Source organism: Hyperoodon ampullatus, assembly GCF_949752795.1.
Source record: "Hyperoodon ampullatus genome assembly, chromosome: 5".
Taxonomy (NCBI): domain Eukaryota; kingdom Metazoa; phylum Chordata; class Mammalia; order Artiodactyla; family Ziphiidae; genus Hyperoodon; species Hyperoodon ampullatus.
The window spans coordinates 3798677-3824632 of NC_136918.1; the positions used below are offsets into that span (position 1 = coordinate 3798677).

General features: G+C 37.4%; 1 protein-coding gene across 2 annotated transcripts in view; it reads right to left on the bottom strand.

The window, feature by feature from the left end:
- STAG1 (STAG1 cohesin complex component) overlaps nucleotides 1-25956 on the bottom strand; it is a gene marked incomplete at both ends in the record, with an annotated part of 314305 nt that overhangs the window by 97511 nt on the left and 190838 nt on the right. For both annotated transcript variants that reach the window (XM_079704598.1, XM_079704597.1), the window contains 4 exons: nucleotides 592-706; nucleotides 3661-3768; nucleotides 9403-9482; nucleotides 9998-10096. In XM_079704598.1, coding sequence (XP_079560724.1) covers nucleotides 592-706; nucleotides 3661-3768; nucleotides 9403-9482; nucleotides 9998-10096 — 402 coding nt within the window. The remainder of the gene's footprint in view (nucleotides 1-591; nucleotides 707-3660; nucleotides 3769-9402; nucleotides 9483-9997; nucleotides 10097-25956) is intronic.

A 25956-nucleotide genomic window follows, 5' to 3' on the forward strand; every position in this document is an offset into this window, starting at 1 on the left:
CTTAGTTCCCTGACCAGGGATTGAACCTGGGCCTTCGGCAGTGAAACCACGGAGTCCTAACCACAGAACTGCCAGGGAATTCCCTAAATAATATAATTTAAAAGGCATGGGCAAAAATTCAAGAAAAAAAAAGCAACAATAAAAAGTATGCAGTATTACAATGCAATATTATAAAACTTTAAAAATTGCTAGCCTATATTCAGTGTTAATCCACACCTGCATACATATTCCCACAAAAGGTAGAGTACTGATTCCATAATCATAAAATCAAATCCATGGAGGCAGGGAATCCCCTGGTGGTCCCAGTGGCTAGGATGCAGGCTTTCACTGCCGTGGACCCTGGTTCAATCCCCGGTCGGGGAACTAAGGTCCCACAAGCCACGTGGCACAGCCAAAAAAAACCAGAAAAAAACAAAAAACAAAAAAACAAAGAAAATATCCATGGAGTCAGTTTTGTAAGAAACAGGCTTGTCTTCATTTGATTAAAAAATATCGTTAATTACAATGAATTAAACAACAATTTTATTTAAAATGTAATCTAATGTTAAAACAAAAACAAAAACAAAATAAATAATTATGTTAAAAATTTACCTCACTTTCAAGAAAGAAAAGAACCAGCATCCTAATAAGGTTCCCATTTGGACTGTTCCTCCCCCTCCTCTTTGCTAATGCTTCTTCTGCTTGTGGGTCATGTCTGCTAAATAGCCTGGAAATAAGTAACAAAACAAGAACTTTACAAATTTACATGGATATGAATTTTAGTCTTTTCCTTCAATGTATAAATTATTTCAGTGTTAAAAAAAGGAAACAGTATCAGAGATCAGGTTACTGATTTGTTTCAACACAAGTATGTAACTGATGTTTTTATAGGTCAAAAAAGTGGTTAGATCTAAACAATTTCATACAGTTCAACTATACATAAAGTGTAAAAGAAAGCTTTTTTTTACTGATGACTAATCAATGTTCAAATCTTTATGAAAAACATAAACTTTTTATTCTCTATGATAGATACTAAAGTATGTAATTTTAAATAGAGTTCTATTTTCTTAAATATCCATTTTACAGTCATGTAATTATAGAATTTAACCAAAGCCTCCAGCAATAATGGTAAAAATTCAGACTTTTAATCATGATTTACTTCTTCCACTATCTTCTGTTTACTAACCTATTACCTAGAAACAATATTCACTAACCCAACAGTATTGAGTAAAATGAAAGAAACATTAAATTTATAAAAATATTACTTAGTGGCAAAACTTCTAGAATATGGCAAAGAAATGACTTGAAAATTTTAATTTGCTAAGAAGACTTATTCTAACAAAACTTAAGGACTGCTCAAGGTGCCTTACTCCCAGGTATTGCTCCAGGTAAAAGGGATATAATACTGAACAAAGACAAAAATCCCTATTCTCATTGAGTTCTCACTCTAGTGGTTGGAGATAAACAGTAGATCAATATATACCACCTCAGGTGCTACAAGGAAATACAACGGTCTAGGAATAGGGATACAGAGTGTTAGTTTAGACATGGAAGTCATAGTAGGCCTCTCAGATGAGAGGCTAAATAATTGAATAAAATAAAAACTTTATGTGACATAAAATATAAACCAATTTCAAGCAGAAAATGAGTATTGAGAAACAGTATTTTTGGAGGGAAGGGGAAAGTATATGGCAGGGGGTATAGAAGACTAGAGTATTATCTTGAAGCTATATCTGCACAGCTATCAGACTGGTTTAAGAAAAAGTTTATTTGGGTGGCTTTCAGAGGTGGGGGGCAAATGGAAAAATGAGGGTCCTTTACACTAAAATGTACAAATTTAAATAATTGCATTCACTGTGTATAAGGCACTGAGTAATTAGCTTAATTTTTCTAATGTTAAAATGTAGAATTTTCAATGACATTAAAACATTCATTTCAGATACATTTTACTGTTTTTTGGATCCTTGGTATAGCTTAATACACTAGACTAAAAAACAGACTACGTCTATGTGCATGTACACATTTTTTTTTTTTAATCTTTATCATGGAATTCTGGGGCTAGTCTACAGTTTACTTGTTAAGATTTTAACAGATCACAATATTAAATGGTGGGAAAATGCTGAAAGAGATCATTAAGAATCAAAAGTTCTCAAACTGAATATTTTCAGGGCAGGGGCATAAAACAAGCTGATGAAGTGAAGCTTTCATTTGCATAGGAATTGACTTCCTTTTCACAAAGAAATAAAAAATAATGGCAGCTTACATTTGTCGATTTTTATGTAAAATATTACAATTTAAAAATCTTTAGCAAGTGTTTCAAACTTACAAGAACACAATACAAATAAAATTAAGTATATCCAAAGGCTCTTTCCGATTACAGTGCTGCCAGTTTACGGCCTCTATTCTGTAGCTGACCAGCCTTTTTAGTCTATCTTTTCTTTGAAACTATAGAAGCAATAATTCTTTCTAAAAAAACACAAAGCTTTTGAAAAGTTAAGTAGACAACAGAGTAGAACTTATTACTAGAATACAATAAAAAAGGAAGGGAAGTGAAGACTACAGTATACCCTTGATATTTGTGATAGACAACACCTCAAGATAAATATGGAAATAGCATTATTCTTTATTAGCCAATGATGTCAGAGTCACTGGCAAAGTCAGTATCTTATTTTAAAAGTCATGCCTAAAAATTCTGACTTTCTTCCTCACTTTCATTACCAGCATGCCCTACTAGCCAGCTTCCTCAAGATTTTTCACATAGAAACAACTTTTTCTCACTTTGAGAGGTACCACTGAGTAAAGAGCAGTTTGTGGCTGCAGCACTGAGTTGCTGATGCTGGACGGAGGGCCAGGCCTGCTCATTATCAAAGTTAATCATCCATGTACAAACAGTTGCCCAGTACATGATTTACATCTGTGCTTAGCATAGTTACAAATCACAACATGTAATGGACTTCTGGGTTCACCTGTCAAAGTCACTAAGTTAAATCTATGAACAAAAACAAAGCAAAACATCCCCTTGCCCAAGAATATGTTTACATTTTAAGAATGAATTAATCTACTAATAAGTTATATAACATATACAGTAGACCATGATCAAAAATATATTTCAGAAGAATGTTTAATTATATTCATAAACTCTCACTAGCTCTACGCTTTGTCAAAAAAATAGATGAGATTTTGCTTTTAAACTGTAACTGCATATATAATTTTTAGCATCATTATGGATTACTGATTAAAATAATCCTCATTCTGACAGAATGGAAAAAAATGAAAATTTGGGAGGCGTTTTGAGGATAATTTTAGATTACCAATGTTGAGAAGATGAGAACTCAGAATTTTAAAAGGGAAAAAAATTTGGTGAAATAAAATATCAGTTACTTAGGGGAGTCTTTATAAACTTCAAGCACTTCTCCTTTCTCCACTCACACGCCTAAGCTGACTAGCTGAGAACCATCCTTTTAGATTTCAGGTCAGAGGAATATATCACAAGGGACATCATTCTCAGGGATGTGATTCATGATGTGCATGTAGGTGTGAGAATATTATAGCCCCCAGAACTTGGGGCAATGGCCGCTTCTAGCACTGTTTTCAGTCACTATTACTTTCTTTCATTAACTGTAAAACAACGACAAAACAACATATGAAAGTGGAACCTGGTTTCAAAGAGAATTAACTCACTTTTTGTGAAGGAATTCTCCAGCTGCCACAGCAACAGGGCGATGTGCTGAGTATACCAAGTGGTAAACATTTTCACAGTCTTCATTGGAAAGAGCTTCTTCACTTCCACTGAAAAATTCAGAAAGTAACACTGAGCCAAAAATATTTACTGTCAGTTCTACCTTGATTAAAATTTTGTAAGGTTCTTTATAAAAGCTCAAGCATGCTGACTTTATTTTCCTCTCTTTTTAGTCTGACTTTGAAAATATTTCTCTTTAACTATAAAAGACACTTAATTGTTATATACAATTCAGAAAACACAGATAACACAAGAAAATAAAATGTCCACATTTCTTCCCATACACACCTATGGACAATGAGTATTAATACCTTGGGATACATATTAGCCCAGTTTAGCTCAATTTCTTTAAATGTGCATAAGTTTTTTGTTAATAGGCACTGGTCATATATTTGCCCCTGTGTTACAGAGTTAAATTATTATTGTACTATGTAACTCTTTCCAGAATTGTCTATTTTTAATTACAGTTTATCACAATATTTACAATACTATTTAGTCTTCTTTCTATATAAAATGGATTCACTAGTCATAACTACTCCTCTACTAACACAAATTTCCCACCTTTCTATTCATGTATTCTTAAAGCTTGAACCTTTTCTTGGTTTGCTGGAATGTATCTTTAAGTATTTTTTTTCCCGAAGAGGGAACACCTATTTCCTGATTATTAATTAACATGATTAAAAATGTCTGACAGGATTATAGATTAATGACTAGATGACTATAGAATTCTTGGGCTGTACAGGTTCTTGACAAGATGTAGGGGTATAAACTCATTCTCTAGAATTCAATCCTGGAGATGCCTAGAGGCTAGGAGGAGATCGAGGGATCTGACAAATATAAATTAGAATGACCTTTGCAGCAGAATAAGGTAGCTGCATCATAGTATAAGGGAGAAACTTTAGTTCTGAATGAAAAAGAGCTGAATATCAAGGATGGGAGACAGAAGCATTTTTAAAGTACACTTTTTTCCCCCTCTCAACAAGGCCTAAGTTTTAACCTCTTCACTTAATTACATGTATATCATCAACTCAATTAGCTAATACCCTCAGGATAAAGTTAAACCCATAGGAAAAAAATTTAACAAGATATCTCAGTAATCTAAGCTCATAAGTGAAAGGAAATTAATCTATACCAAAAGAAGAAGAATTAACAGATGCAGAGAAAAGGAATTTAAAGATGGTATAACAAGATGTTAAAGGTGACTTAACTTGTTGTTTTGGGGAAGTTTTGGTAGAGAGCCCACAAGACAAGAAAAATAAGGCCAGATCATTTCATGCAATGCTGTAAGAGCCTGGAGAGTTAGTTTTGTGAACCTTAGCTCATTTTTCACCAAAATAATATATAAGTAGACATTAGGAGATTGAGCAATATAATGAGTAGAAATCCATACTTCTTCCATGTTTCCTTTAGGCCAGATATGGAATACTTAAAGGGAGCCAGCCTGGATAGTTTTAAAAGACATTTTGCCCAACAAGACCACCTAAAGGGCAAGCAACTCAAACAGAGGAAACCTGAAAGTCAGGCGCTGAGTCACACAGTAAATAGCCAGAGGAGGCACTGTCCACTCTGGGGAACTTCCCATTGTCACAAATACCTAGAGTGGGGATGAGACAGGAGGGAAAGGGACAGGACACAAAATGCTAGATAATGAAGAAGGGGAGCAGCTGTTGGGATGCTAAGATAGGCTACAACCAGCTCAAACCAAGGTGGCTTTCAGAACAGTCGGGTCACTGACCTTTAGCTAATTATACCTTCATTGAAATACTAAAAATCACTCCCTCTTACACCACGACAGTTCCGAGGAGGACCATAAAAGGTCAAAAAGTAGGCAGCGGTCCAATTCTTGGGGAATCCCCACCCTTCACCAAAATAGCAAGAATATTCCTCCCACTCAGCCTGTGAAATTATTGAACCCATAAAAACCTATGGCCCCATGCCCCGGGGCAGATCTCACCTTCCCAGAAGACCCTGTGCCCTGGAGCTGCTCTTGCCTTCTGAGACAGACCTCATTCTGCCTATGGAATGTGTATCTCTCTAAATAAACTTGCTTTCCCTTTACTATGGTTCGCTCCGGAATTCCTTCCTGTGGGAAGCCAAGGACCCTCACTTGGAGGTCCATCCTAAGGACTTCTGCAGGTTCCAGGATGACATCTCCCTCTCCTGCAAAAGGGAGAGTACTCTGAGGAATCCATAAAAGGACCAAAGTACCTAATGAATTAGGTCATCTGACACAGCTGGAGGGCCATAACTATACTTTTATATAAGACATGTTTTGCCCTTATTTCCTCCAACGAAAACATAGGAAAAAACCTTAAAAATAGACTTTTGAAAGTAGCCAAACCATTTTCTAAATTCATGATGAAAGTATGATTTTTTTTAGCCAAACAAGGTCTTAGATGGTTTGAAAATACTCTTTAAGGAAGTAAACTAGCCTGAAAAGACAATACTGGAGGAGTCTATGAGAGAATTACTCTTCCTTGGAAGTAAGGGAAGAAGTAACATCAAAGCAGAGTTTACTCTTGTCTAAATGAGCAATTACTGAAACTAAATAAAAAAAGGAAGCAAAAAAACCCAAAAAAGGGTAAAAAAGTAATCCTTAACAATAGATTTAAACTCTAGACAATTCCGATGAAAAAGACAAGTGGTTGGAATGTGGGTATTTTTTTGTTCAAGGGAAAGACATTGATAAGCTTGTGAAATTTACAAGTAAACTATAACTAGGGGGCACAATAATTTAAAATAGAATTGAAAAGGAAAAAATTCTTCATAAATGACAAGGAAGAATGAGATGTAAGGATAAAGTGAATATTATCAGAAGATGTACAAATCATGAACAGAGAGGTACTGATCTATATACTCTGAAGTATACCAAGCAACAACCTAAAAGGAAAAATAAGTGAACAATAGTAGTTGAAGACTTTAACACATCCTTCTGAAAAAGTAGACAAAAATAAGCAAAGGTATAGATAATTTGAATGACACTAAATAAATTCAAAGTAATGAATATAAATAACTATATACACAACACAGATATGTACTGTTTCTAAACATACTTAGAAAATTCAGAAAATTGACCAAAGTACTCAGAACACATTCTCAAATAATACAATAAAATAGAAAGAACAGCTTTAAACAATCTGATCTAGGGAGAACAAAAATTACTACTGAATAATTTTGATTAAACTGAAAGTCATAAAGGTAATCAAAATACTTATCATTGATTGTCTATGAAAATATTCTATGTCCAAATTTTTAGGAGACTAGTAAAGTAGTACTTAAAGTTATATTTGTTACTTTAAATACAATTGTTCAAAAACAAGAAAGAAATAGCTAAAAGAAGCTAGTTCTCTGAAAAGAACAGTAGGATGGACAAACCTCTGCCATGACTGATCAAGAAGAGGATACAAATAAAATGAACGATGTAAACGAGGAATAACAAAAGAAATAATAAAGTTTTATGAATAAAAATATCATAAGCTATAAAATAATAAAGTTGAAAACTGTGATAAAACTGATATACTATAAAAATCAAATGAAAAGCCAAAATTATTACAAGAGGAAATAAAGGTTAACTTAGATAGATAACCACTGAAGAAGTAGAAATGGTAACCAAAGACCTTTCTCTCAAAAGAAACTTAAAACTGACATGGCTTTAACAAAAGAATTCTCTCAAAATTTCAAGGAGGAATTAATCTGTCATAGCAAATTTATTTCAAAACAGAAAAAGGGTGAGAAACTACTGAAGATATTTTACAAACAGTGTATATCTCGATTTCAAAGTTGGGTAAGGAACAGAAAAAATTATGTCAAATTTACACACAACACAGATGTGAAAATCCTAAATAGGATATTAAATATAACATTGCATTTAAGCAAAATACAATGAAAACAAATATGTCATGCTCAAACAGGATTTATTCTAGAAATGCATGGGTGTTTTACCATTAGACAAATCTACCAATTTTATTCAGGCTCAACAATGTATGAAAGGAAAATCCCAGAAAACTGAGAATACCAAAGAACTTCTATCATATCAAAAACCTATCTCAGAAATAACTTTAGATGCCTTCCTAGAACAAGAACAAAAAAAATCCACTATCAGTGATACTTTCATAGTGTTCAAAGTCCTGGCTAATGGAACTAGACAAGAGAATGAAACAAAAATTTTAAGGTTAGAAAAGGAGAAGACAGAACTGAAATTGTCTGCAGATCATATAATAATCTACGTAGTAAATTCAATACAATCATACTGTCAACATGGATAAAAGTTCTAATAGGCTGCACATAAAAGACCAACAGAGGGCCTCCCTGGTGGCGCAGTGGTTGAGAGTCTGCCTGCCGATGCAGGGGACGCGGGTTCGTGCCCCGGTCTGGGAGGATCCCACATGCCGCGGAGCGGCTGGGCCCGTGAGCCATGGCCGCTGAGTCTGCGCGTCCGGAGTCTGTGCTCCGCAACGGGAGAGGCCACAACAGTGAGAGGCCCGTGTAACGCAAAAAAAAAAAAAAAAAAAAAAAAGACCACCAGAAAAATTAAAGGTTTCCTTGCCTTAGCAATAACTAAGTAGAAAATATTTTTAACACTAAATACTAACCAAATAACAATAAAACCATACAGTATTTAAGAATTAACCTAGTAAATAATATACAATACCTCTACAAAAAAATTTAAACCTTATATAAAAGACCTAATGAGATCTGAATAAAGCAATACATTTTTATGTATAAACAACACATAATTGTAAAAAATTCCATTCTCTCCTAAATTTTTCATAAAATTAAATGCAGTTCTTTGTTTTGACCATGCTGTGCAGCCTCTGGAATCTTAGTTGCCCCAACCAGGGATCGTACCCGTGCCCCCTGCAGTGGAAGCGTGGAGTCTTAACCACTGGACTGCCGGGGAAGTCCCTAAATGGAGTTCTAATATTTAAACTCCCAACCAAAGTTTCTGACGAATTAGACAAAAGTACTTTAAAAATTCATAAAGAAGAAAAAAAAAATCCACAAGTAGCTAAATGGATTTTAAAAAGAAAGGCAAAGAAGAAGGAACAAACCACTAAGAGGCCATATTTATAACATACAACATATACTAGAGTATAAAGCCACAATAACAAAGAATATGGTAGTAGAGCAGAAGGAGGTAAAAAGAGATCAAAACAACAACAGACCCTGGCATACATGATGTTTGGTGTATGACAGATATAGCCTCACAAAGCGGGGGAGGGGAGGATTTGTAATGACTTTGCCAGGACTTGCATTCTCTCACATAGATTCTTCCTAGTTTTTAGTCAAAGCTCTATAGACGAAACTAACTATTCCTATTTTAAAATCTCTATCATATTAATGACACAATTTAAATGCCTTATTTCCTTCCTCCTACTTCTATACCATTCCAAAGAAGCCTATTTGAAAAACCTATCCCTTTGAAGCCTTCTCTCTCTTTAAACAGAAGTATGTTACTTCACTGATACTGCATAAAAGAACTTTTATGTAAAGGAAATAGACAATATTCAAAATAAAAAACAAAGAGAAAACAAAACATTCTGTTTCAAACCTAACCTTAAAATGTGAAAGTAAAACCTAAAGTGATAAGAATATATATTAGGGTTATATATGTGAAGTACATCAATAATGCTGGGAAAAAAACATTAATATTTTAGCAGATTAAATTAAAATATTATACTTACTGAAGTATCAGAGTAACCAATCGAATAGCTTCCACAGCAACATCATATTCCTTATCAAGTGTCATTGATACAATGCGATCCTGAAGAAAAGTTATACATCAAACCAACCATGAACAGAAAGTAAGTGGAGACAGATCTGAGGTAATGTCTTTGGGGGAGTTCATGGAAGACTAATGATAAATTAGTCTAATGATGATTAGATTAAATGGAAAGCTTTACTATTGAAACCATATTATCATAGTCCTACGCACACACAGGAGGTGTTATAAATGTTTATAATATAAAATCTTTTTCATCAACTGGCATTCTCTAACAGAGACAAACCTTACCTTACAAAATTAATATAACTATAAAAAAGCTGTCTATGAAAAAAATCTTATTTTAAGCAGGTGAGCCTTCTATTGAAGGTAATGAATAAGAACTCATGTTGGTAATATCTTTTGTAAAGCAGAGATTCATCTATTTAATACAGGTTCATTTAAAGAATATGCAGTAAAGAATATGACCTAAACACTTGTTATGGTAATGTCATTTGCTAAACTAGCTAAAACGAGCATTTTTAAAGTGAAAAAGAAAATAAGCTAAGCATTCTTACCTTGAATCGGTTAGTGAATAGCTCCAATTTGGGGAATAATTCTCTATTGGTATACAGACTTTGTAGAGCTTTCAAACACTTCAGCCTGACTTCTCCTTGCTTCAGAAATACAAAAACACAACAGAAGCAGTCAATTCCATGCCACAAAAGTTGAAAAGATTTTCAAGTCTATATGAAGACTAAAGTCATTTTCAGCTTAATCATTCAATTTACTTCATATTGTAATTCAACATAAGGTGGAACCAAGCAATTCTATTTGCACTTACATTTAATTAAAAATGCATTAAAAATCCCTTAGTTACTTGAGAGTAAGCTACACCTTTTTCAAATGTGTATCAACTCTGGTTCAACATGAAATACTTCCCACATTATACTGTGGCACTTTGAGAGAATTTTTGACCTATGATTTTAATTAAAGAAGGGTATGTTCATTTGTCCTTCCTGTAGAAAAATCTAATTTCACATTAAAGGGTCATCATTTATTCATTTCACAAATATTTACTGGATACCTTTTACTTTGCAGAAAGAGCAGTTAAGAAAACATGATAAAGGGAAGAATGTTTAAAAACAGAGGCAAAATGACAGAGTGATGTGTCCTGGGGCTGCTATTTACTAGGGAAATATAATAAAATCATTAACTTGGAGTAGGAGGTGTTGGTGATCAAAGTGCATTCCAGGTCATCTAGAAATTTAGCCAACTCTCAAATGATTAAAAAGAGAACGAAGTTTCTGTGTTCAAAAAGCAACATGCTGGGGACTTCCCTGTGGTCCAGTGGGTAAGACTCCACGCTCCCGATGCAGGGGGCCCGGGTTCGATCCTTGGTCAGGGAACTATATCCCACATGCCACAACTAAGAGTTCGCATTCTGGGACTGAGTCCACGTGCTACAACTAAGAAGGCCCTATGCTGCAACTAGGAGTCCGCATGCCGCAACTAAGAAGCCTGCATGCTGCAACTAAGAGTCCACATGCCCCAACTAGGAGTCTGCATGCCGCAACTAAAGATTCCCGCATGCCCAACGAAGACCTGGGGCAGCCAAAAAAAAAAAAAAAAAAAGCAACATGCTGTAACAGTAGGAGTCCAAATTTTGGAATCAGACAGAGCTAGATTTCCAATTCTATAGCTTAGTAGCTACATGAGAGATGGCAAGTATATTAATCACTCTGATACTCAGTTTTCTCATTTATAAAATATGATACCGACTTCATAAATTTGTTATAAAATTTGAATGCTGGTAAAAGTTTTAACAACTAGCTCTGGGGGATGGGGCCCTGAATTGTTGCATTTGCAGATTTCTGTGATGTGATTACTCCCTACATGGCCAATTTCAAGCTACCAATGATACTGAACTCATGTAAGTGAATGGATGTGCATAATCACTCTCTTGAAAGCTGATTCGAGGTAGCTCGAGCACACCACTGAATGAGATAATGCTTGCTGGTAAAGTCTCTAGCACATAGGAGGTACCTGTGGTAGATGCTGTTGATGCCACGCCCAGATGTCCAAATCCTAATATACAAGGCTAATCTTCCTGCTTCTTCCTGTATTGACAGCTAATGGCGCTTATCTGCATCTTTCTCTGGAGAATTGACCATGGCTGAAAAGAACCACCTGGTACAAAGATTCCTATGCTCTACCTTGTCTCTCCTGTATACACCCTTTCCCTCCTTCAGGATGAGGCTCATAGCCAGTGGGGAATGATACAGGAGGGTAAAAGAGCCCAACCTCCTTGCCTCAGGACAGTACAACCTCTGAGGTGCAATTTATTTTTCAAAGTTCCTTCTGAGATGATGCTCAGACAAAACTTCTTCGGAAACCACATTTCTGTTAGTGTGTCTCCTGCTTAATCCTACATTCCTCACTTTCTTAGAGGCTTCTCAGGAGAATACAAACTTCAATGTATCACTAGCACAAAAATCTCTGACTAAGGCTGGGCTTCTAAGGAATGTGACCTGAACAGTTGGTACCAAAAGTAGTCCTAAGAAGCAGACCTCAGTGATGGGATTCTGAGGTTGGATCACTTGAAGGAAGGACTACTATGAGGAAAGACTCAATTTCTGTTTGTAAGTGAAGTTAACCGTACTCTCTGACACAGAATAGCAGCCATTTGCTAATTCACTTGCGGTTAAATGGAGATATGCACTTAGCTTGTACAACATGCCAAGCATTTGAGGGATGAGGGTAATTAATAACTATAAGGACTATGGACTAAGGACTATGGCTGTCACTGAGATGCTAACAGAGAAAATGACAGGCTAATTAATCACCAGTTTAAATCAACAACTGGCAACATTTAAAGAGATCCTTATCCCCTGCAGATAAAGAGCTGAAAATATTGAAGACCAGACCCAGAACTCAATTTTAAGGGTGGCAGAATTTAAGGGACTTTGCATCCCAGGCAAGTCTATGCCAAAATCAGGGCCATAAAGGAAAGAAGTGCAAGTTCAAAGAATAACTGGTGGATGCAGCTGATAACCTTCAATTCCAAGTTTCCCACAAACTTGTGGGTCTGCAAATAAGTCTCATGTTAGAGGGTAGCATGCCTCCTCCACCCACCCCTCCCCTCGAATATATGGAAACCTCAAGCGAAGCAAGTACCTTAAGGACAATGCTAGTAGCCCTCCTCATGCTCTATACTAACCTTCCCTTGTAGCTCCAAGCTAAGGTCAAATTTCAGCATAGCCCAAATGGGGAAGTACTGGGTCTGCTAAAGGAGAAGGATTATATGCTATAGGTGCTGCAGGAATGGGCCAACTTGAACCAGTAAGAACCAAGAGAGTGTCTGCTGAGGGTACTGGACTGGGGAATGGGAATATCAAACAGGATACGAGAGAGTTTTTGGATATAGGGCACTCTCCCTTGCCTCAGGATTTAAGGCCCATGGAAATGGCCTAATGCATTGCTGGATGACTCCTGGAAAAAGCAACGTTGCATATTAATGAAATAAGAGATCCAAGAATAGTTGTGGCAGACTGTGAAGAAAGGCATTTAAAACACAGTGAAGTAAGCATGCCATAAAGGATCTGTTGTATAAACTCAGAAGACCTACTAGTTGAGTGTGTTCGTCAGGAGGGCCCAGAGAATATTGTTTACCAAGGCCATAAAGAAAAGACTGGTAATGGGGGCACAGGCATTGCTGAGAAACTCCATAACAGCTGTATTCTGTAGGCTAGAGCTGGCAATAGGAGATACTCAAACAGAATTTGGCTTCCAGTACAATGAAGATGATGAGATCACAGAATAGCAGAAAGAAGGTAGCATCACCTAACTAGTAGATGCAAGGTGGGCATAATTATAATGGGCAGCAATGTTGAAGAGCAGCCCATGGGGATCTATGGAGATGGCTCACAAGATATGGTCTTCCTGGAGGCAAGATGTGGAAAGCCAACAGAAGTATTAATGTAATATGTATCTATAATCACAAGAGATCAACAACAGATAAGCAAAAGACTAAAGACAGCTGACCCAAAGTAAAATCATAACCCCAGATATAAGATAGCATGTAAGAAGTTTCCTTACTTGTAACTCTAAATTTAAAAACAAGGCCAGAAAAGATGAAATTACTCTATCCATTCAAGTTCACACAGCAAATTATAGGTAGAACAAAGACATCAGTCGAGTTTTATCTACACCTTGTCCAACGATGCCTCCCAATCAACTACTTCTCCTCCCAAAACTTGGTTCTTAAATGTACCAAATCTTGGTACATTACAGGGACTTAATTAAATAACTTAATAATGTCTAACAATAACTTAGATGAAAAATCCACTTGTATTTTTGTTAATTTCTCTATTTGGGGGCTCTACTATACTCTGAAGGTATTTCTACTACAAAACCTAAATGTTTTGTTGTTTTCCTATTACACAAAATCTTATTCAGATCTGAATGCTATTTAACACAGTGCCTAACCCATAGCTGCTGCTCAATAAATATTTTTTGAATGAATAACTATATAATATAAAAATAAGAAAAAAAAACAAAAAAGAAACACAGAAAAATAAAATAATTTGTTGAGGGAGGGAGCTAGGCATATTTGTCAGAGACACTAACCTATCAGCATTTTTGAAAAAAATGTTAAGAGCTATAAAAAGTATTGTGTAGCATAATGGCATCATTTCATAATGAGTTGTATTTTAAAGGGACAATTTTCATGCTTCTAGGGGAAAATGCTGATTGTTATTAAAATGCCTATGTATAATGTTAACACCACAATGGGAATAAATGAACCAAATTCAGGTGGTCTGTCAAGGAGTAGATGTGTGTGTATGTGGTGGGGTGAAGGGAGTACAGAGAAGATAGTCTTTGTTGTTATTTTTTGACAATTTTATTGAGACATATTTGACATGCAAAAAACTTCACGTTTGTTTGATGCATTTGGACATATGCATACGTGTATGGTACTATTATACTCAAGGCAATAAACATACTCATCACCTCCAAAAGTTTCCTTTTAAGACCTCCCCCCCCTCTTTCATTTGGTAAGAAGAGAAGTCTTGAGAGGGACATTGTTATGTACTATTAGGAAGGAGAGTCTTGTTCATGTAGTCTTTAGACCTCCACTTGGCTCCATAAGAATAGGCCTTAGCCTTGGAACACTCCCTTACCGAGAGATACAGTTGCCAACAAAAAACACCATGGCATGTTAGAATGAAAGGGCTAGGCAGCTGGCTCTGGGGGTGGGGTGGTGGTGGTGAACTGACTGATGTGCTGGCCTCCCTCTGGCCATATGGGGATAAATAGGGATATTGATAATCTCTGTCAACAGGGAAAAGCGGGTGCAATGCATGAGAGTGTAAATGTGAAATGGGTCCTAAAAAGTGTACGGAAACAATAATCTGGGCTCTTGGTCACCTTTGTGCTCCCATTTCACACACACACCCCAACTCTCAAGGCGTCTTAAGGGTCACAAATGATGTCTGAGAGAAGTAAAGGGGTCCCATGCAGGAAACTTTACCTGAACCAGGTGGCTTACAGGCCTCAAATAAAACCTGTTTCACTCAAGGCAAAACCACCTATGGCATTGCTGAAAACAAAAGTGTTGAAATGAAGTCCTTCTTTGAAAGTGAAATATGGGAACTGAAGGACGGATCTGAACAGGAGCCAGGGGAGTCTCATACAGCCTGGCTGGTGCATCTGTTTGATGGAGGGGCACTGCCGACTTTAACTGTCTAGGGCTGAATAACACAGTTAGGGAGGGGGCCAGAGGCCCTATGCGCCTACCACGACAGAAGGGAAAAGGGGAGACGGGAGCTGAACTCGTAGGGCCCTTGGATACTGGTGCCCAGAGGACAGGCCCCCACAGAGGTAGAAGCAAAACAGGAGGTCTGGGAAGAACGTAGTTCCCCATGGAAGACAAGTCCACATGTGTTTGCGGATGAGACTCTTTGGACCATTTCATGTACGGATGATCCTGGTTCCTACTACTGAATACGTAATAGGCATTAACGTTTTGGCTGTGTATGGTACTGAATACCACCACTGCCTCAAGCGGTATGTACCACAACAAGGACAAATTCAAGCATAATGGGCCAGCTGCATTCCTAGCCTGCTCCAGAGCTGGCCAAATCATGGTGTGTTGTTCAACAAAAATACTGTATCTACGGTGGGGAAAAGGACATCGTTCTGTTAATTCGAGACAATACAAGCAGCCCAATCAGGCCAGTAAGGAAGGCCTCCAGAGTTTGGAGGCTAACAGATTACCAAAGGGTAAATGTAGAAGTTTCAGCTTTTGCCCTAGCAGTTTCTGATATTATCACCATCACTGAGACAGTGCAACCCATGTGGAAAACAAGTATGCTGTTGACTGATCTGGCTAATGCCTTTCACTCGATCCCTCTGCAGAATGAGGTCACGACCAATTTTTGTTCTCACTGAACAGACTACAATATACTTCTACTGTACTCCTGCAGGGACACCTAAATTCTTCTGTAATATGCTACCAGAGGGCAGCGCTTGATCTTCAATAAGCTCAAGTACTATAGAAATTTTAGTCATCCCTTATATTAACGACACGGCTATCATGCTAATGTCAATGGTGGCTGCACTTAGTCACTGACAGAATGATTAGTACCAATTTGACTATAAATCCAGATAAAGTCCAGGCCCTAGGTACAGCAGGTGCAATTCCTAAGGCCCAAGATTCAAAGATGACATTATGGCATGGTTTACTGACAGCTCTGTGAAACTAAAGGCAGATGAGGTCTGCTGGGTTGAAGCTACCATCTGAACCAGTAAATGGCCGTCTTTTGACTATCAGGTGTGGGCATTCCAATAGGTCAAGCTCTGCACTGTGGTAATGGCAGCGCAGGCCACCTCCACTACCATTCCTTGATACATTTTTCACCAACAAATGGGCTGTTGCCAATGACTTAGCCATCTGGTCAGGCAAATGGCAACTAAAAGACTGGACTATTAATGGATCCCCCATATGGGGAAAAGAACTATGGCAGCAGCTTGCTCCCTGGGAACAAAAAAAAACATATGTCACTTATGTAGATACTCATGGCAAAGGACCTTTTCTTTATTTTTAAATTTTTATTGAAGTTAAGTTGATTTATAATTATTACTTTCAGGTGTACAACATACTGATTCAGTATTTTATAGATTTACCCACCATTTAAAGTTATAAAATATTGGTTATATTTCCTATGTTGTACAGTACATCCTTATAGCTTATTTATTTTATACATAGTAGTTTGTACCTCTTAATCCCTACCCCTACCCTGGCCCTCCCCACAGGTAACCACTAGTTTGTCCCCTATATCTGTAAGTCTGTTTGTTTTGTTATATTTATTCATTTTATTTTTTAGATATAACATATAAGGTGAAAATGCAGAAGTTGTCTTTCTCTGTCTGACTTATTTCACTAAGCATAATACCCTCCAGGTCCATCCATGTTGCTGCAAATGGCAAAATTTCATTCTATTATATGGTTGAGTAATCTTCCATTGTACGTATGTGTGTGTGTGTGTGTGTGTGTGTGTGTGTGTGTATATATATATATACACACACACACATACAATGTATATATACCAAATCTTCTTTATCCATTCATCTGTTGATGAACACTTAGGTTTCTTCCATATCTTGGCTACTGTAGATAATGCTGTTACGAACACTGGAATGCACATATCTTTTCAAATTAGTGTTTTCGTTTTCTTTGGACATAGAACTAGGAGTAGAATTGCTACATCACATGGTAGTTCTATTTTTAGTTTTTTGAGAAACCTCTATACCGTTTTTCATAGTGGCTGTACCAATTTACATTCCCGCCAACAGTGTATAAGGGTTTCATTTTCTCCACATCCTTGACAACATTTGTTACTTGTGGTATTTTTGATGACATCCATTTTGACAGGCGTGAGGTGATATCTCTGTGGTTTTGATTTGCATTTCTATGGTGATTAGCAATGTTGAGCATCCTTTCATGTGCTTGTCTGCCATCTGTATGCCTTCTTTGGAAAAATGTATATTCAGGTCTTCTGCCCATTTTAAAATCAGGTTGTTTGGTTTTTTGATATTGAGTTGTATGAGCTGTTTATATATTTTGGATATTAACCCCTTATCTGCCATATCATTTGCAAATATTTTTCTCCCATTCAGTAGGTTGTCTTTTCATTTTGTTGATGGTTTCCTTTGCTTAAAAGATTTGCAAAAGCTTTTAAGTTTAATTAGGTCCCATTTGTTTATTTTTGCTTTTGTTTCCTTTGCCTTAGGAGACAAATCCAAAAAATACTGCTACAATTTATGTCAAAGAGTGTCCTGCCTGTGTTTTCATCTAGGAGTTTTATGGTTTCAGGTCTTATATTTGAGTCTTTAATCCATTTTGAGTTTATTTTTGTATATGGTATGAAAAAATGTTCTAATTTCATTCTTTTACATGTAGCTGTCCAGTTTTCCCAAACCACTTATTGAAGAGACTGTATCTTCTCCACTGTACAGTCTTGCCTCCCTTTGTTGTAGATTGAGTATATGTGCATGGGCTTATTTTTGGGTTCTCTATTCTGTTCCATTGATCTATGTGGCTGGTTTTGTGCTAGTACTATACTGTTTTGATTACTGTAGCTTTGTAGTGTAGTCTGAAGTCAGGAAGCATGATACCTCCAGCTTTGTTCTTTTTTCTAAAGATTGCTTTGGCTATTCAGGGTCTTCTGTGATTCCATATATGTTTTAGGATTATTTGTTCTAGTTATGTGATAAATGTCATGGGTATTTTGATAGGGACTGCAATCTGAAGATTATTTTGGGTAGTATAGCCATTTAAACAATATTAATTCTTCCAATCCAAGAACAAGGGATATCTTTTCATTTTTTTGTATCATCATCAATGTTTTATAGTTTTCAGAGTACAGGTCTTCCATCTTGCTTAAGCTTATTCCTAGGTATCTTATTTTTCTTGATGCAATTTAAAAAAGTTTTTATTCGAGTACAGTTGATTTACAATGTTGTGTTAGTTTCAGGTGTAGAACAAAGTGAATCAGTTATACATAAACATATATCCACTCTTTTTTTTAGATTCTTTTCCCATATAGTCTGTTATAGAGTATTGAGTATAGTTCCCTGTGCTATACAGTAGGTCATTATTAGTTATCTATTTTATATATAGTAGTGTGTATATATCAATCCCAGTCTTCCAATTTATACCTCCCCCACTTACCCTCTGGTAACCATAAGTTTATTTTCTACATCTGTAACTTTATTTCTGTTTTGTAGATAAGTTCATTTGTACCCTTTTTTAGAGTCCACATATAAATGATATCATATGATACTTGTCTTTCTATGTCTGACTTACTTCATTCAGTATGGCAATCTCTAGGTCCATCCATGTTGCTGCAAATGGCATTATTTTGTTCTTTTTTATGGCTGAGTAATATTCCATTGTATATATATATACCACATCTTCTTTATCCATTCCTCTGTCAATGGACATTTAGGTTGCTTCCATGTCCTGGTTACTGTAAATAGTGCTGCAATGAACACCGGGGTGCATGTATCTTTTCAAATTATGGTTTTCTCTGGATATATGCCCAGGAGTGGGATTGCTGGGTCATACAGTAGCTCTATTTTTAGTTTTTTAAGGAACCTCCATACTGTTCTCCACAGTGGATGTACCAGTTTACATTCCCACCAACAGTGTAGGAGGGTTCCCTTTTCTCCCTCTCCAGCATTTATTGTTTGTAGGTTTTTTGATGATGGCCATTCTGACCAGTGTGAGGCGATACCTCACTGTAGTTTTGATTTGCATTTCTCTATTAGTGATTTTGAGTATCTTTCCATGTGCTTTTTAGCCATCTGTATGTTTTCTTTGGAGAAATGTCTATTTACATCCTCCACCCATTTTGTGACTGGGTTGTTTGTTTTTTGGATATTGAGCTGCATGAGCTGTTTGTATATTTTGGAGATTAATCCCTTGTCAGTTGTTTTGTTTGCAAATATTTTCTCCCATTCTGAGGGTTGTCTTTTCGTCTTGTTTATGGTTTTGCACAGCCTTTGCTGTGCAAAAGCTTTTAGCTTAATTAGGTCCCATTTGTTTATTTTTGTTTTTATTTTCATTACTCTAGGAGGTGGATCAAAAAAGATGTTGCTGTGATTTATGTCAAGGAGTGTTCTGCCTATGTTTTCCTCTAAGAGATTTATAGTATCTAATTTAATTCGTTTACATGTAGCTGTCCAGTTTTCCCAGCACCACTTATCAAAGAGATTGTCTTTTCTCCATTGTATATTCTTGCCTCCTTTGTCATAGATTAGGTGACCACAGGTGCATGGGTTTATCTCTGGACTTTCTATTCTGTTCCATTTGATGCAATTTTAAATGGGGTTGTTTTCTTGCTTTCTCTTTCTGATAGTTCATTACTAGTACATAGAAAAGCAACAGATTCCTATATATTAATCTTGTGTCCTGCAACTTAATTCATTTATTAGTTCTAATAGCATATTGGTGGACATTTTAGGGTTTTCTATATATAGGATCATGTTATCTGCAAACAGTGACAGTTTTACATCTTCCTTTCCAATTTAGATGTCTTTTATTTCTTTTTCTTCTCTGATTACCATGGCTAGGGCTTCCAATACTATGTTAAATGGAAGTGGCAAGAGTGAGCATTCTTGTCGTTTCTGATTTTAAAGGAAAAGCTTTCAGCTTTTCACTGTTGAGTATGATGTCAGCTGTGGGTTTGTCATAAATGGCCTTTATTATGTTTACATATGCTTCCTTGATATCAACTTTGATTAGAGTGTTTATCATGAAGGTGTTGAGATCTGTCGAATGCCTTTTCTATGTCTACTGAAATGATGATGTGGTTGTAGTCTCCATTTTGTTAATGTGGTGTATTACACTGACTGATCTGTGGATATTAAACCATCCTTGCATCCCTATAGTAAATCCCAGTTGATCATGGTGTATGATCCTGTTTCTATATTGTTGAATTAGGTTTGCTAATATTTTGTTGAGAATTTCTGCATCTATATTCATCAGAGATATTGGTCTGTAATTTTCTTTTTTTTGTAATATCTTCATCTGGTTTTGGTATCAGGGTAATGGTGGCCTCGTGGAATGAATTCAGAAGTGTTCCTCAAGTTTTTGTAATGGTTTGAGGATAGATAGTAGCTCTTCTTTACATGTTTGGTAGAATTCCCCTGTGAAGCCATCGGGTCTTGGACTTTTATTTGCTGGGAGCTTTTTGATTACTAATTCAATTTCACTACTAGTGACTGGTCTGCTCAGATTATTTCTTCCAGATTCAGTCTTGGAAAAGTGTACATTTCTAGAAATTTACCCATTTTTTTCTAGGTTTCCAATTTGTTGGCATATAACCGTTCATAATATTCTCTTATGAGTTTTTTGTATCTCTGAATATCAGCTGTAATTTCTCCTCTTTCTTTTCTTATTTTGTTTATTTGGGTTCTCTTTTTTTCTTAACGAGCCTAGCTAAAGGCTTATCAATTTTGTTTATGCTTGCAAAAAACTAGCTCTTGATCTCATTTATCTTTTCTATTGTCTTTTTTGGGGTCTCTATTTTTATATTTCCTCTCTGATCTTTATTATTTCCTTCCTCCTGCTGACTCTGGGCTTTGTTCTAACTCCTTCAGATGGTAGGTTAGGTTGTTTATTTGAGATTTTTCTTGTTTCTTGTAGGCCTGTATCACTATAAACTTCCCTCTGAGAACTGCATTTCTGCATCCCATAGATTTTGGCAAGCTGTATTTTTATTTTCATTTGTTTTGAGGTGTTTTCTGATTTCCTCTTTAATTTCTTCATTGACTTTTTTTGTTCTTTTTTTAGTAGCATGTTTTTGTGAAGGACCACATGCTTGTGTTTGCAAAGGAACTTTTAAAATAAAAACCTAAATGGAACTCGTGTCAATCAAGTTTGTGCCCAGTGGGCTGCAACAATTGCCTGGTGGGTACATCTATGGAAAAAGGAGTCCACTTCAGATGCAAAAATGGGCCAGAGCCCAAGAGATAACCCAGAAGGCTAAGGAGGTAGTACATTCTTGTGATTCTTGTCAATATACTCAAATCACCCAGAGAGAAGAACTGGGACACATTAACCAAGGACTGGGACTCGCCTGGATCTGGCAGATTGTTCACATCAAACCCCTGACCACCAGCCACAGGCAAAGATGATGCCTCACTGCCATAACACCTAGTCAGGCTATTGTATAGCTACTCCAGTCTGGCATGTGGATGCTGAAACTACCATAGCTGTCCTTGAATAAAACTTATGTCATATTTTTGGATACCCCATGGGACTTCACTCTGACCAAGGAACATCCTTCACTGCCCAAGCAAGACAACAATGGGCACACTCTCAGGGACTATGGCTACTAAACACTCCACTGCAAGGAAAACAGGCACTGCAACACACGTTGGGAAATACTGAGTTTGGTTGTGCTGGAAGTGGACTAGGCAGCCATGTGCTTAGGCTGTGCCTGCAAAATCACAATCTCAACATGTCATTCATTCTTCTTCTTTTTTCCCGTTGGAGCGTATGTCTTTGGGGTGATCTGCAGTTCTGCCTACCATTGTACCCCAGACAGGGCCCCTTGACTCTAGTCTGGATGTGATACTTACCTGGGGGAACCTCCCTCCTATGGGATACCACAAAGGTGGGAGATGAAATCAAGGAGTATCAGGGTGCTAGCTAGGGTCCTTCTAGTAGTACTGGGCACACTGATCCTTTCAATCAGGTGGGTGATGTTAACAGACATGTCAAGTTTGTGCAGTCCTTCCCTAGACTGGCCAACTGAGGCCAAAAAGTTTTTGTCAAGCCACAAAGGCACTGGGTGCCCACAGAGGAGGTAACATCAGGCTTGGATTGCAATACCAGGGCAGCTAGTATCACAAGCAGTAGACCAGAGTAGCTCTGGCCTGAGAAGATTCATGAAGTGGGAGAGGAGTAGAAACACTAATCTTTCCTCTTCTCATTCCTACAGAATCATCTGCTGTGCCTGTTACAACAACAGCCATAGTCAGAGGAGGCAAACTTAAACAATGCTGGGATTTGTCATCACAGAATGAATTCCTTCTCGTTCCGCATTCCCACTGTAATGGCCTGGCTGACACAAAACTGCTCAGAACTTCCTCAAGTTGTCAATGGGTCAAATAGCTGGGTCACTCCTTTGATACAGGCCCAGATGCAGGCATGCTCCAGAGTCCCTTGCTTTAATATTTCCTATGATATGACAGAAAAAAAGCCCTGTACAAGAATGCTTATTACTGATCTATACTGACATTTTGGACTTGGATGCCCAGTATGTAACTTTTCTCTCCCTGCAAACACATGGTAAAAGCAAGCCAAGGCTGTATATAACTGGACTAGTCAGCATTATCAGAACAAAATCCCTGACATGTGTCCCCTGCACCCCTCTGGGTTATGTATTTCTCTGTGGACCCCAATGGGCAATAGAATGTCTGCCTCCAGGGGAAGGATTGTTGCCTCAGAGTTCTAAGGCTGACTGTCCATGTCAGCAACTGCAGAGAGGGCTGAAAAGGACCTCTTCTGCTGACGTACTACAAGGTGGCTCACAGTATCCTCCTGGGAAGACAAACTAACCACTGGTTTCATTCTGCTATCCAAATTCTAATACTGGGAATAGGTATGCAGGCCCTAGAAAAAAATGGTGTACAACCTGTCCTCAACCATGGCAGAAATAGCTAACACTACTGCCCAAGCCATCCAAGCCAATGAGACTCACTGAACTCACTAGTCAAGGTGGTGATGGATAACTAAATAGCCCTCAATTACCTGCTGGCAGAACAAGGTGGTGTTTGTGTTATTGTCAGCATTTCTTACTGTGTATACGTCAACAATTTGGGGAAGCTGAAAACTGAGCTGATGAACATCCATGCTCAGGAGGGATGGTTATCAGCTGTACCCACGCAGTCTCCCCAAACTCACAATTTGACCTCTTTAGCTGGCTTAATCCACGTTGAAGACCACCCTCTAGGGTGGCTTGACTGTCTTCCTAGGTCTGGCTCTCCTAACGGGCCTGGTAAAGTGCTGTTTCCTAATGACAGGGAGGCTCTATGAGCACTCCACATCCAAACAGGTTGTTCTGGGACCCTGGTGAACCCAATTCCGCCTTCAAGTTTGGGGTGGGTGATTTGATATGCTTTATCTGCCATGTCAGTGGTCGAGCAGGGGTGAGGGGTAGACTGTTGGGAAAGGCAGTCTCCTGTACACAGTGTTTTGACCCACACTTGGCTGCACAGGAAGAGGCCTTGGGTCTGGAATATTTCCTTATCAAGTGATAAGAGTCTTCATGGACTGTGCTGGGTTTATCACCTTGTGTGGGAATATCATTCCCGTTTTAGACTCAATGTGTCTTCTTTTGTTCTGCTTAAGTGTGTGCATCATATGGCACCTGGCCAACCCCACTATTAAATCTGTCCCCTGAGAGGACAGAATAGGGTCCTTAGTTCTGTGGCACAAGAGGGGTGCACGCAGGGCAACTGCTCTGTGTTGACTGCTGGACCACGGGGGACTGACACTACTGAAGCTAATCTTGCTCTGTGCCTTCTCCATGTGAGTAAGGCATTGTTCCATCCAATGCTTGACTGTGTTGTGTTTTCCTTGGTGATCAGTATGCAGTGGGCAAAGAATTTGAACTTCTACTTCTAGTGATCGGCAACAGATGTCATTTGCTTGACATATACAGAGCTAAAAGGTTTTTGGTAAACTTAAGAGAAACTAATATGGGATGAGTGAACACGAAGATGAGGAAATGAAATGGACTAACTGAAAATAAATCCCACCCAAGCACTGAGATTTTGATATAAGCAATCAAGCATTTGCAAGAAAGTAGAAGAATTGTACACATAAGCTAAAAACAAAAAACAGTACAGTCAGATTTACAAACTGGAAAGGACAAAGAAAGGTAGTCTAGTGTCATGAGCATAAATACAAAAAGAGAGTACGATACTTAGTGCAGAGCACAGAGATTACTAAAGCTGTATTTAAATTAGACCTATTCTGTGTCACCCTCAATGTCAGAACTAAAACCAACGGGTAGGAATTTAGAAATAAGTTTTGGTCAACAGAAAGATGAACTGAATTTCTAATAACTCCTTTAGCTGTTAGAGATTGTCCGTCTTTCTAATGACCAAAATTTAATACTGTAGAACTTATACAAATTGGCAGTATGAAAAAGTTTGTCTTATTTATAGGAGGGTAGACCAGGTTATAACCTCTAAAATTCTAAAATCAAGACGGAAAGAATATCAAATCATTATGTTGTATACCTTAAACTAACACAATGTTAAATGTCAATTATATCTCAACAAAAACAGAAAAATGCAATTGATAATTAAAATGTAATTTTTTTAAAAATGAGAAGAAATTTTATCAGCTCATTTGAAAATGCACAGGATGAGTCTGAAGACAGAGGCTACAGCCTATACAATGAACACTTTCAACCAGATGATTAAAAGGAGAGAAAGGAAATTACTTTAATCTTCAGAGAAAAAAAGTACAAGGTGATCAGAAAGGGAATGACAAAAAGGAAAGTTTAGAAATAAATATTTAATACTTACACTCTTTTCTAAGTAAAGCAATTGGAGATCACAGGAGAGGTTTATAAAATCATGCTATCGAAAACACTACTTACTCCTTAAATCATTTTATCAACACTGTACAAGAGAAACCTACCTCTTCCTTTATCTGGACAGAGGATTTCTACAGACACACACTTTAGTGATTTGTTTTAAATTGCTGTTTGTTTATTTTTTGATAAGCCACATCAAATCGGTGTTTTCCCCAGAATTTGTGGACATACATAAGTTTTGTTAAAACTGGTAATTGTTACTGTTATTGAAATTCAGTAGAACACTCTATTAGGGAGGTGAGGAGAGGAGGAAAACTGGTATGGTAGTAGTAGGGAATAAAAATGAAAGACTTGGGCTTCCCTGGTGGCGCAGTGGTTGAGAGTCCGCCTGCCGATGCAGGGGACGCGGGTTCGTGCCCCGGTCCGGGAGGATCCCGCGTGCCGCGGAGCGGCTGGGCCCGTGAGCCATGGCCGCTGGGCCTGCGCGTCTGGAGCCTGTGCTCCGCAACGAGAGAGGCCACAACGGGGAGAGGCCCGCGTACCACAAAAAAAAAAAAAAAAAAAAAAAAAAAAAAAATGAAAGACTTTAAACTTATTTCTACTAAAAAGCTTGTCTGCTTGGATTTAGTAGTGTGGATATGCCTGCATGAGAGCACAAGGTGTAATTCTAATATCTCTCACACCAGTAAAATTTAATTGGATGCACCTGAGATGAGGCTTAGATGTAAAGGTCCCCAGTACCACATGAGGACTGGAAAAAGAAAACAAAATTGAGTTTGGGATTTATTACTATAGACAAAAGAATCTGAATTGCTAGGGAAAATAAATATTCAGGAAAAAATTCACTATGTACACACTAACTGGATTTTCCTTCAAATGAGATGGGAAATAATCCCTTTTAATCCTCAATTAAA